The 12,124-nt window shown below is 30.5% G+C and overlaps 3 protein-coding genes across 3 annotated transcripts; 1 reads left to right on the top strand and 2 right to left on the bottom strand.

The window, feature by feature from the left end:
• Positions 1-1,151: 1,151 nt before the first annotated feature.
• On the bottom strand, positions 1,152-3,371 carry LOC127281449 (cuticle protein 16.5-like). Its single transcript, XM_051305167.1, has 3 exons — positions 3,273-3,371; positions 3,061-3,146; positions 1,152-2,222 (listed from the first exon to the last, which is right to left on the bottom strand). The coding sequence occupies exons 2-3, from the start codon at positions 3,124-3,126 to the stop codon at positions 1,401-1,403; spliced, it is 888 nt and encodes a 295-aa protein (XP_051161124.1). The 5' UTR covers positions 3,127-3,146; positions 3,273-3,371; the 3' UTR covers positions 1,152-1,400.
• A 5,264-nt stretch (positions 3,372-8,635) lies between these two features.
• On the top strand, positions 8,636-10,523 carry LOC127281450 (putative nuclease HARBI1). The gene is made up of 4 exons (XM_051305168.1): positions 8,636-9,163; positions 9,251-9,387; positions 9,507-9,684; positions 9,806-10,523. The coding sequence occupies exons 1-4, from the start codon at positions 8,990-8,992 to the stop codon at positions 10,457-10,459; spliced, it is 1,143 nt and encodes a 380-aa protein (XP_051161125.1). The 5' UTR covers positions 8,636-8,989; the 3' UTR covers positions 10,460-10,523.
• A 142-nt stretch (positions 10,524-10,665) lies between these two features.
• On the bottom strand, positions 10,666-11,543 carry LOC127281459 (uncharacterized). The gene is made up of 3 exons (XM_051305177.1): positions 11,442-11,543; positions 10,946-11,342; positions 10,666-10,862 (listed from the first exon to the last, which is right to left on the bottom strand). The coding sequence occupies exons 1-3, from the start codon at positions 11,541-11,543 to the stop codon at positions 10,666-10,668; spliced, it is 696 nt and encodes a 231-aa protein (XP_051161134.1).
• Positions 11,544-12,124: the final 581 nt, after the last annotated feature.

Below are 12,124 nucleotides of genomic sequence, written 5' to 3' on the forward strand. Positions count from 1 at the left end.
TTTGTTCAATTTTAGTTAAATAACAATAAAAAATAAAATATCTTACAAACAAATAAAGTTATCGTAAATCTAAATTAACCAATTGAAAGTTAAGCTAATTCCGCATCCAACGAGCCCTATATGAAGTATTTTGGATAAGTATATTGTTAATAAACAATTGCAATGTTAACTAATTGTTTATTAACAATCTACTTATTCAAAATACTTCATATAGGGCTCGTTGGATGCGGAATTACGTTAACTTTCAATTACTAACTTCAGAATTACGGTAACTTTATTCGTTTGTAAAATATTTCATTTGTTATAAACATTAATTAATTAATTAATTAATATCTCAAAAACTTTAAAAGATCCCACTCTGAAAATTACATGTTTTGTAGGAAATTAGTCAAGCTTTCCATTGAGATAGTTAAAAATAATTTTAAAAAATCCGATTTTGAGATAAACGTAAATTAACAATTTGACCTTGAATTTCAAGGTCAAATGTTATTTAAAAAAAAAAAATTTTATTAACAGCGTGTAGCTCGTCAAAAAAGCTTTAAAAATCATTATATATATGTTAACTTTTATGCATTCTACTTATAAATATTGTACATTGCAAAAAATTTTTTTTTTCAAAAGTCAAAAATTAAAAACGTTGTAATTCAAAAACTATTTTATTAAATTCAATAATAATTGATTTTTAGACTTTCACCAACAATAACAACACTTTAGAAAAGTATGGATTAAATTCGAGAACTTTCAATTTTTTGTTCGGACATTTCAGGAATTTTGCCTCATATATAGCTTTGTATATATAGTACTTTTTGCGATTTTTATATAATGTCAATGTTAGTATTTACTCCTTTGCTTGGATGTTGAAATAGTAGTATTCATTCGCATTCAGCGAATTTCCTGAGCAAGGGCCCATTCCTAAAACATTGCAACAGAGTTGGTTGTGTTGCAATGATTTAGAGAAAAATTTAAAGTAAACTTTATCTAAGTTCAATGAACTTTTTGTTAATTAATGAATGTAGAAGGGTTCATTACAATTTCATATTAATTTTTTAAGTTAAGGAGTTCCTGTTATATCTAGAAACGTACAGCTTTTTAGATGTTTTTTTGCTGATTTTATTTATTTTACAAGTAACTAGAAGGGGCATATAAAACACTTATATTTGTATAAAAATTTTCTTTATTATCAAATCATGCAGGAAAAAATAGTTTAATTTAAAAAAAGTAGAATAAATTTCTTCGATTTATAGAAGTTTTTTTAACATATAACATTTTAAATTAAAGACAGCTTGTTTAAACAATAATTCTAATTGGAGCAATTGGAGCTGCGACATCTGCAGAAGGTATTGAATGTACAGCTCTTGCTGGAACAATTAGAGCAGCTGCCAAAATAGATTCTGCATTTTTTAGAGGCGCTCCGGCCATGTAGGACCATCTGCGTAAACAGATCGCACAGCTCTTGCTGGGGCAATTGGAGCTTCGGCTACTGCTGGAGCTATTGCTGGAATTACATCAGAAATAATTGGAGCTGAACGTACAGCTCTTGCTAGAGCAAGTGGAGCTTCGGCTATTGCTGGAGCTATTGCTGGAATTACATCAGGAATAATTGGAACTGAACGTACAGCTCTTGCTAGAGCAAGTGGAGCTTCGGCTACTGCTGGAGCTATTGCTGGAATTACATCAGAAATAATTGGAACTGAACGTACAGCTCTTGCTAGAGCAAGTGGGGCTTCGGCTACTGCTGGAGCTATTGCTGGAATTACATCAGGAATAATTGGAACTGAACGTACAGCTCTTGCTAGAGCAAGTGGAGCTTCGGCTACTGCTGGAGCTATTGCTGGAATTACATCAGAAATAATTGGAACTGAACGTACAGCTCTTGCTGGAGCAATTGGAGCAGCTGCCAAAACAGCTTCTGCAACTTTTACAGGAGCTGCAAGCGGAATCGAACGAACAGCTCTTGCTAGAGCAATTGGAGCAGCTCCAACTCTTGCTGGAGCATCAGCTAAAACAGATCGTATAGCTCTTAAATTAGCATATTGAACCTTGGATTCTGCAGGAGCAACTGGAATGGACCGTAAAGCTCTTGCTTTAGCAACTGGAACTGCATATTCTTCATCAATTTTCTCTGCTGCTTCCTGAAGAGCACGAACTGCTCTTAATAAAACGACTGCTGGTTTAACTTCATCAGTTTCAGGCTCTGGACGTGGGGGTGTAAGCTCTCTGTCCTAAAACCACAAAATAACAATATGTAATTTATTTCGCACAATTTCTATTGCACGATTTATACAGTTTTCAAAATTTCATACAATTTCAATTGAGTTATTTTTTATCTTAACCAGAAGATGATCATTAGTCGATTAATTCAATTTATCACTAGTCGATTGCATACAGGAATCTGCACCAAATCTCGAGACAGTGTAATTTTGCATTGACAATGAAAATCTGAATTCTTAGATTAATCGAGTATTAAGAAGTCGGAAATTCAACTAACGAACATAACAAGCTAAAGCAGGTATATTGGTATACAAAGCAGATCACGGTAAAAATATACAGTCATAAATTTCGAATAAGAATATTCTTAAATAGTAATATAATAAAGATATAAGAAATGTAATTAAATTTATCTTTAGAGAATACAAATTACTTTCTCTTCTACTTATACAAAAAGTTATAAAAAAGTTTGTTTGTTAAATAAACAATGTGTTTTGCATAAAGAATATCAATTTTTTTAAATTTCCACAGTCATTAATAGCGGTAGTATTTTTCAACGTGTATACTAAATATCATTTACTTTTATCAAGTAAAAATAGAGTATTATATTAGAAAATTAATTAAAAAGTTGCTTGAGGCTTCAACAGTTTAGAACTAATTGAAAATTTATTACACTTATTTAGAAATATTTTCATTTTATTTTTTTTCAAAATTATGTAAAAGAATTCGTAAAAATAATTAAATTGATTTTGAGTGGACCAGGTTAGAAATTTCGACTCATAATAAGAAGATAATCATTTATAGTTATTCGTCTGGCTCTATATTTAAAAAAAAAATTTTTAATTATCTTACCAATTCTGCAGAAATAAGGGTAAGGCACATCACAGCGAGTGTCACGCAAACTGCAATCTTGCCCATGGTTTAGTTTATTCTGAAAACTAAAATTAAATTTATTAATTTTAAAAGGATTTCTCCCTATTTTGAATTTTTGAATTCCTTATAAATTTAATTAATTAATATTATAAGTAAACGTCAAAAGCAAGCTCTTTGCTTTTTCTACATACCTGTTTTATTTCCAAAGATTTAACAGAAACTAATAACTATTTGCAATAAGCTAACTTTTATATAAAATGTTTGCCATTCTATCATTAACGTGAATCTTGAATAAATTATCAAGATTAAAATTGATGACATTGAAAATCGACCGAAAATTGTAATTTTCATCGATTTTTAAAAAAATATGAAAATGTAAAAAAACAGAGGCGTAAGAAAAAAATTAATTATATAAAGAGAAAATATTTAAAAATTTTCAAATATTTTTTGAGAATAATTACATACGTCCATCTTTTATTCACTTTAATAAAAGTTTTATAATTTGATCTATTTAAGTTTTATTTTATATAAATTTTATTCAAAATACAAAATTTATATTTTTTCTTTTTGTAGAAATTTAATTCTTCTTTTAGTTACTACGCCATTGATATCTGAGGATACGTTAACTAATCAATTTATCCAAGTTTGCATAATTACGTTAATTGTTAAAGACATAAGTTACGTGAACATTTAATTATATAATTACTGCGTTGCTTATATAACTTCTACACTTATAGAAGTTACATCTTGCTGAATAATAATATTTCTATAAATTAAATCTTTTCAATTAAATTCAATAATAACGAGATTTATGTAAACATGGAGTCTTACAAAACAAATCATTACAATTAATCATGTTGAATTTATTTATTTTGGCAATAATTAATCTACTATAAATATATAATTTATTTTAATAGTTTTTTAATTAGATATTTAATTATAATTTTTTTATTTAATAGTCACTTTAGTTCAACATTTATTTTTACTTAACGCCATTATCAATAGTTTTGTGTTTTGGATTTGTGTAAATCTAAATATAATGTTATATTTAGAATATTAAATGAATTACTAATAATATAGTCTATGTGAAAACGAATAATAATGACAATAGTTGTAAAATATATTATAAATTCAAATAAAGTATTGAAATTTATTTACGTATTTTTATCCACCATATCTAATAGACTTAACTGAGATCGAATAGAAAAGAGCGTTTTAATCTATACAATATATACTTTGTACGAGTTGGTGTCACTAAGTTGTGCAGGTCGTGGAGTGAGAAAGATATTAAAAGATAGATAGATTAAACACTAAACTTACTATCGCCAACATTTAAATCAAAAAGAAAACCAAGAAAAATAAGATAAATTAATAATATTCTGTCAATTATAAATTCTATAAAACATGTAACAACTTGAGTTTAACTGAAAATTAGATTTTACTTAAGATTTCCAAATTTACTTTAATCAGTTAAATTATATCACATACAATAAATTAGAATTACTTAACACAAACTCTAGAACTAAGCGTATGGCCAGATTAACCTGTAGCGAGACCCTCGATTCTTGAACATGTTGAACGGAATAAAGTTCCCAAGGTAAGAGAGAGTATCAAAATTCAGAAACTACTTAAATTCATAACTAATGTTAAATTAGATGAGTCAACGAGAATGCGAGAACCAAGGACGAGCACGAGAATTTCCAGGAACTCATTTCCAACACGTTAATCAAATTATTTCAAGAGAATTTCCGACATCAGTTGACGGCTGAAATGATAAATAATTAAACACAAATATCGTTTTCTTTTTGTTGTTACGAACAAACCTTCAACATCGAAAAATTTCTGACAGACACGACGGATGAGCACGATGGAAGTTGAGATTTAGATATACTTTTAGCTGTTGAAATATTCGAGTAGATGACTGATGAGCGCACTAAAAGGGATTTTAGTTACGAGTTATTAAACCAAGAACGAGACTGACACCAGTGATTGAAAGAATCCTACGGTCGGCTCTAGTTACAGCTAGTTACGAATAATCATACAACTTGTTCCAGTTTTTGGTTAATTATGATAACTGTTGAAGTCGACATCGCGTTTTAAGTTTTAAGTGCCAGAGGTCCAACACTTAATTATCCAGAGACGAGGAGTGTTGGAGACAACATAGCCTTTCCAGTTTAACGTGCGAGACCTCCCTATACAGGTATACCTACACGGACCCCATAGTCGCGAGGCTCGGTCAACTTAAGCGTCGAAGAACCTATGCCCGAGTAGAAACCTAGAAAGAGAAACAACTCCAATATCGCTTATACACCCAAGAAAAACGCCCTCTCCCATCAGCCTCTAGCCCTTAGTAATGTGGGTTATTAAATACTACAACCACGAGTCAAACCCAGCAATCCGGATTGAGTTAAATCTCCATGATACCGTTTTTAGTCTGATAGGAATCCTGATAAAATCGACATCGCCTTTAAGATTTAACGAACAGGACCTACCTATACAGGTATATCCAATTAGCAATGCGACCTGCTTAAGTCACAATGACCCTTTTGGTTAGAGACGGAACCTTTCCAATCCCTGGTAACTCTACAGGTTTGCCACTCAAGTTGAGTTAGTGCAACTTCAAACACCGATGAGAACGAACGACTCTAGGCTTAGCGATGTAGGCTGTAACCACTGCCACCACGAATCCTTGCCCAACGCCTGGCGGACACCTATGGGTCTCTAGGCGCCTTCCCGTAGTACCATTAAACTTAGGTACGAGTATCCAGGGAACCGGAGGCTATATCAGCGACAGGTTACCGATTATTTACGACTGCATGCACCACCGACATGTCATGACTAACTGGGAGTAGCGAAAATTCCGAAGAACTCTGAACACTACTCCAGGTCAAGACACAAGCAGCACATGTGCCGAAGCAACTATCCTTTACCATTTAGGACATCACCGCTGTACTCGTTTGGCCTTTTGGATGTATATTGACACATGCTATACCGGGTTGCTTTTGGCAGCAGCGAGGTTGATGATGAAAAACTCTTAAGCAAACCTCCTCATACAACAATATTTGCAAGCAGAACACATGTCACCGTCCTTTACTATTACCATTTGAGACATCACTGCTGAACTGGTCGGCTTTTGGGACGCATTCTCAATTTTCTGATTCACACGGAACGCATGAGTTCTTGCGTTTAATTTTTTTTTATTTTACGAAGGAAGTGGAAAATCTGCATAACCCTGGAGACCTACTTCCATGTCAGATACCTGGAGCTCGTACTCTCAGGTTATGTGGGGATGACCGCCCTTGTTCAGGCCGACCCACTAAAAATCACACCCTTTTTGAGACTTTAACTCCATTGGCGGAACTGCTTTAAGCTTTATACATCGCCAAGGCGACGTTGAAGTCGACAGTATTATCATTAAGTATTATCATACTTAATTGTTGAATTTACAGTCATTTGTTTTTGACCTTTCCATTTTGTATACAAGTAGCAAAGACGTTCTCTATTCGTATCATAGGGAATGCATCAATATCAGATACGCCAAACAGTATCGTCCAATTTTGAAAAGAAGTTTGAAACATCATTGGAAATCAATTCTCCATGAATTATTAACAAAAACCATAAATTTGGCTACAACAAGATTAAAATTTGAATGAATTCCACTTACAGTAGAGAAATTCTATCAGTCAAATAACGTCCGGCGTTGTCAGCAAAGTTTGTGTCATCTCCAACGAGCTTCCACTTTTGGTTGACTAGCAATTAGACAAACAAGGTACAGTTGATTTAGTAATTTGTGATGTTCATGATAATGTGTACAAAAAGTAATGTCACAATTTATACAACAGACTCAAAATCTCATTTTAATTACAGATTTATTCTTTTATTTATTAGGTAATATAAAATTATAAATAATATTTTACTGTAGTTAAAATTAATATTTTTTAAATACATAATATAGATTTATCGTGTAGTGATATTGTTTACATTTCTTCTTACTCTTGTGCTGGAGGACGAGGTGAAGGGGGAGGAGAAACATCTCTTCTTATCACATTTACAACTTGGCAGATAAATCATGTCAGAGGATGAATGTAATGATCGTAAAACAACAAGTTTAATGTCGAATGTTGTGCAGTAAATAAACTGAAACGTATCTCGAGCTTGCTTGTATTCTCGAGGTTGAACTGCTTTTTATTTAAAAGACATGCATACATAAAGTCTGTGCCGACAGACGGCATAAAGTTCAACTGTCATTATTTATATCGAATGGCAGCAGTATAGTGAAACTCTCGTCGACGGTAAATTATTCTGCTCTGTCGACGGGAAACGTTCCAAATTAACGAATCGATAAAACCACGTACACATTCACTCTCTCTCTTTTCTCTCTTGTACCATTGGACACATCTAGTATTAGTCCCTAGGTGTTCAGAGTCCGCAGTATATCGAATGTCCAGAGGCCGTTACAAATGCATATGTGAACAGTTTTACTTGCGCGATTTTCGAGATGCAGGTGTGCACCATTTCCCTTGTGAATCCACTAAAATGCCAGGCCTAAAGGTAAATGATATCTCGAACCACAGACACCACCTGTGCCTATACCCTAGGGTTCGTGACTGCTTGATGAAATCTCTGATCTCGAATCTTGTATTTTATATATCCATATATTTATATTTGTTTTTCTTCCTCATCTCTTACAGCTTTAGCAAGGTTTTCTGAAAAATTCTTTTTACATATTTGGGATACTTATCTTGAGATGTCTATATTAAAGCAAAAATTCAAAATTGCTTTTAAATATATATATATATATATATACAGCAACTAAATTTACTAGAGTAATTTAAACTTAAGGGTAGGTCAAAGTCGATGCAATTTTTATACAGAGCTTCAATGAGAAAATCACATTTAAAGCGCCACTCGGAATTATGGCACCGCACCAATTGGATTTTGAGAGTTTAAACAATAAAATAAACACCATCAATATAAATATACTTAAATGGTCAAAGAGATAGTACTATCATTCTATTTTATAGTTCCTTGAATTAGCAAAAAATAAATAAACTTACTTACTATATTTACAAAAAAAATAATTACTCCCAGTTAAAAAACCAAAGTTTCTTTTAAGGAAGATACGCATGAAAGTGTAAGTTTCCAGCTCAAACCATTGAGTATTTTACGAGTAAAGTGGTCGAAAAAATTAACATTGTGGACCTAACAATCACATGATGTTAATCTATGCAAATACGAATTTTGCATGAACCCATTGCATATTTCGGATTATAATAACCATTATCGTATTGTATTATTTATCTCCACTTCCTTCCCTCAATTATATATTCTTTCTCTCAATATTACATTATCTGTTACTATAAATTTAAGATTTAATTAATGTGAATTAGTATCATAATTTTTAAAAGAGATAGTCTTTTTGTAATATACAGATGTCATTTTTTTACCAATTAAGAACTAATCGACAAATCTTCTACAACCAAAGAATCATTTTAACTAACTGAAAAAAATTATAATCATTTTACAATGTTTCCCAAAGTTTATATCCTGATAGCACATTCGGTTATGTGCTCTAAACTGCTCCAAGAGTGCTCCAACTCAGAACCATGTGTTCGGGTTGGCAACTCTGCCCCGGAGCATATCGTGTAGCGTATTCGACTTGACAACACCGCTCCGAGAGCAGGCAGAACACGTGTTCGTGTAACACGCTCCGCTACGTCACAGAGCATTTTGCGTATTCGAGATACAAATCCTGCTCCACGACAGGGCAAAAAACGTATTCGGTTTGTAACATAAATCCACCCCGGAGTCAATCTAGAGCAAGAAATCTTGCTCCATCTTTTTCGACGGAGCGACAGCAATAATTTTTTAAATATCTTACTGCGCATGTCATATTTTGAATTTTAAAATGGAAATTGAAGCAGAAACTTTGACTTTAGCTTTTGAACTTTTAGAAAGTTCTAGTGATGATAGTGATAATGAATTTTTTGAAGTTATGAATGAATTTCTTATAGAAAAAAGAGATTGTCCTAAAATTAAAGGTTATGTCAGAATAGTGTTAGAAGAATATGATAATATAGAGGTTAGTATTTATGTGTCACTCAGGTATATATATAATATATATAAGTTATGCTATTTTTGGGTTCTCATTTATTATAATAAATTTCAGTTTAAAAGAAATTTTAGAGTATCAAGAGAGATGTTTCTTAAACTTCAGGAAATGTATGAGAACTCTAATTTTATTAGTTCAAATAATCATGGTTTACCATGTACCTCAACCGAGTCACAAATTTTGCAGTTTTTGTGGTAAGTTTTATGTACATAAGTATATAATAAATATTTTCTCTGTATAGATATAGAAACGTAAGGCTAGTTTTTTTTGTAGTTGTTTATAAAAAATTAATTATTTTTCTTAATATATGCAGGTTTGCGGGAAACAAATGTGTAATTCGAGATGTTGCTGCAAGGTTTGATGTTGCAGAGTCAACATGCCATGCTAAAATAAATAATGTTATGAATTTTTTAATTGACATTGCACCTCAAATAATTAAATTTCCAAGAAGTGAAGAAGAAAAAACAGCAGTTGCCGAAAAGTTTGAAGAAGTAAGTATATCAGTATTATTAATTAATTATTTATTTTAAAAAACTATTCGCGTATTAGAATATGACAATTAATGGAACTAAAAATGTACGTTTAATTTATTAAGTAATTTTATTTTTTAAGATTGCAGGTTTTCCTGGAATTATTGGTGCCATAGATGGCAGTTACATCCCAATAAGAACCCCAGCAGACAAAGTAAAAAGTACTTACGTCAACCGACATGATCAAACGGCGTTAAGTTTACAAGGAATTTGTGACGCAGAAAAAAAATTTATAGATGTTTTCACTGGAATATCTGGCAAAGTTCACGACTCCACTCTTTTTAAAATGTCCTTTATTTATGATGAAATTGTTGCAATTTGTGGTGAAAAGTGGCATTTAATAGGCGATGCTGCATATGGGATAAGGAAATGGTTGTTAGTGCCTTATCGTGATTACGGGAATATGTCACAGGAACAAAAACATTTTAATAAAAAATTGTCGCAGAGTAGAGTAAAAATTGAAAATGTTTTTGGGTTATTAAAAGTACGATTCCGACAATTACAAAAACTAGATTTTTTAACTGTCAAAAAAATGTCCCAATTTATAATGGCTTGCTGCGTATTACATAATTTATGTATTTTAAATGAAGATGAGTGGGATGATTATATAGAAGGCGACAATGATGATAATGAGTATACTCCTGATGCGAATGAAAATATTAATGAAAATCACGAAAAAACATTGGGAGAAATTAAAAGGGATGAAATGTGTTACAAATTTTCAAACATTAGGTAAAAAATTTTGTATATTTTTTTACGTTATACGTTTATATAATACATTTAAATTGTTTATATAAAATTTTAAGAAATAAATATATTATATAAAAACTACTTTATAGTATTTCAATATATATACTATCATTATCATAATATATAAAAATAATTTTTTAATAAAAATGTATAGAAATTTAATTTTCAATATAACTATAATGAATAAAAAAATCAATTTTCTGATGCTTGCTGATGGTTACTCCTTCCTTCGAATAGTTGCTTTAAAAGTGCCATTTTTTCCTCATGCCTTTTTTGTTTTGCAGCTTCTTTCATTTCAATAATTTCTTGAAATTTTGCCATTTTGGCTTCGTGAATTTTCCACTGCAATTGGTCTTCTACCTGTTTTCTTTTTCTGCTCTTTAAAATGTCTAAAAAAAACAATTACAAATATATTAGTAAAAGTTGCAAATGTAAAATTTATATATATATATATATATATATATATACTTACTCAGACATGGTTTCTCTGTTACTTCCATACGCCCTACGCCAATTTTTATTTCAGGGTCGTAACTATCATCAATAGCAGCAACTTTTGCCAATTCCTCTTGGTATTCAATTTTTGTTCTGGTATTGCCAGAAGTTTTGTTGCTTTTGTTTGCAAAATTTTTTCTCTTCAAAATTGTTTTCATTCTGGAACAACATTGAATTCCTGTAAATTCTGATGAAAATTTTTCGTTTAATTCATGTGCCACTTGTTTAAAAAGATGAACTTTAGTTTTGAATTTTTTCATCGGACCAACTTCTGGCAAATATTCTGCGTATTTGTCAAGAAGAAAAGCTGTATTTACTTGGCTCCATTCATTTAAACATTGAGAGCTGCTATTACTTTCCGTGATATTGTTCTGCTGTAAATATAATGTTTAAAATAAAACACTTAATAAACGAATTTTTTTTTGATAAAATATCAATTATAAAAATGTAATTTTGATACTCATAGTACTTACCTCAACATTTTCACATTTATCTAATATTTCTGGTGAAAGATTGTCTTGCGGTAATTGCGTCAAAATCCCACAAGATTCCAAAATGCGTTTAGATAAATTCATAACGCAATGTTGTCCTATAAAAGCAATAAGTTTACTCTATGTTCCAATTAAATTGAATCCTTTTTGTAAATATTTATTCATTCTAATTCATTTATTATAATATTTATAAATAAAAAATTATTATTTACATTTCAGCTAAAAATTGTAAAAAATAAATAACATTTATTATACTGTTTTCGGCTATTTATTTATTTTCTAAAAACTTTCAAATATATAATGTATATAATAATTTTTATTTACAAATGTTTAAATAATTAATAATAATAAATATTTACAGAAGGATTCACGTTATATATTTTTTTTTATTATTTCTCTCCATGTATATCTCTTTGGATTGAATTCACGTTATATATACATTCACATAATATTAATAATAATAATTATTATTGTTGTTATTATTATTAATGTTACAATAATAATAATAATAATATAAGAATAATAACAATAATAATATTAAGAATAGTAATTATTATTATTGTTATTATTATCATCAGTATTCTTTTATCATTATTATTAATGTAATAATAATAATACTTATAATAGTATTAATAATAATAATTATTGTTGTTATATATACATTC

Source organism: Leptopilina boulardi, unplaced genomic scaffold (assembly GCF_019393585.1).
Source record: "Leptopilina boulardi isolate dan_hultmark-lab unplaced genomic scaffold, ZJU_Lbou_2.1 LbouV2_269, whole genome shotgun sequence".
Classification (NCBI taxonomy): domain Eukaryota; kingdom Metazoa; phylum Arthropoda; class Insecta; order Hymenoptera; family Figitidae; genus Leptopilina; species Leptopilina boulardi.

What these genes read in the sequence shown, in the direction of transcription:
- LOC127281449 (XM_051305167.1), bottom strand. Translation starts at nt 3,126, where the DNA reads ATGGGCAAGATTGCAGTTTGCGTGACACTCGCTGTGATGTGCCTTACC. An exon ending in CCCTTATTTCTGCAGAATTG is followed by an intron (nt 2,223 to 3,060) that starts GTAAGATAATTA and finishes TTGTGGTTTTAG; the next exon opens with GACAGAGAGCTTACACCCCC.
- LOC127281450 (XM_051305168.1), top strand. Translation starts at nt 8,990, where the DNA reads ATGGAAATTGAAGCAGAAACTTTGACTTTAGCTTTTGAACTTTTAGAA. An exon ending in CAAATTTTGCAGTTTTTGTG is followed by an intron (nt 9,388 to 9,506) that starts GTAAGTTTTATG and finishes TAATATATGCAG; the next exon opens with GTTTGCGGGAAACAAATGTG. An exon ending in TTGCCGAAAAGTTTGAAGAA is followed by an intron (nt 9,685 to 9,805) that starts GTAAGTATATCA and finishes TTATTTTTTAAG; the next exon opens with ATTGCAGGTTTTCCTGGAAT.
- LOC127281459 (XM_051305177.1), bottom strand. Translation starts at nt 11,543, where the DNA reads ATGAATTTATCTAAACGCATTTTGGAATCTTGTGGGATTTTGACGCAA. An exon ending in ATAAATGTGAAAATGTTGAG is followed by an intron (nt 11,343 to 11,441) that starts GTAAGTACTATG and finishes TTATATTTACAG; the next exon opens with CAGAACAATATCACGGAAAG. An exon ending in AACAGAGAAACCATGTCTGA is followed by an intron (nt 10,863 to 10,945) that starts GTAAGTATATAT and finishes TGTTTTTTTTAG; the next exon opens with ACATTTTAAAGAGCAGAAAA.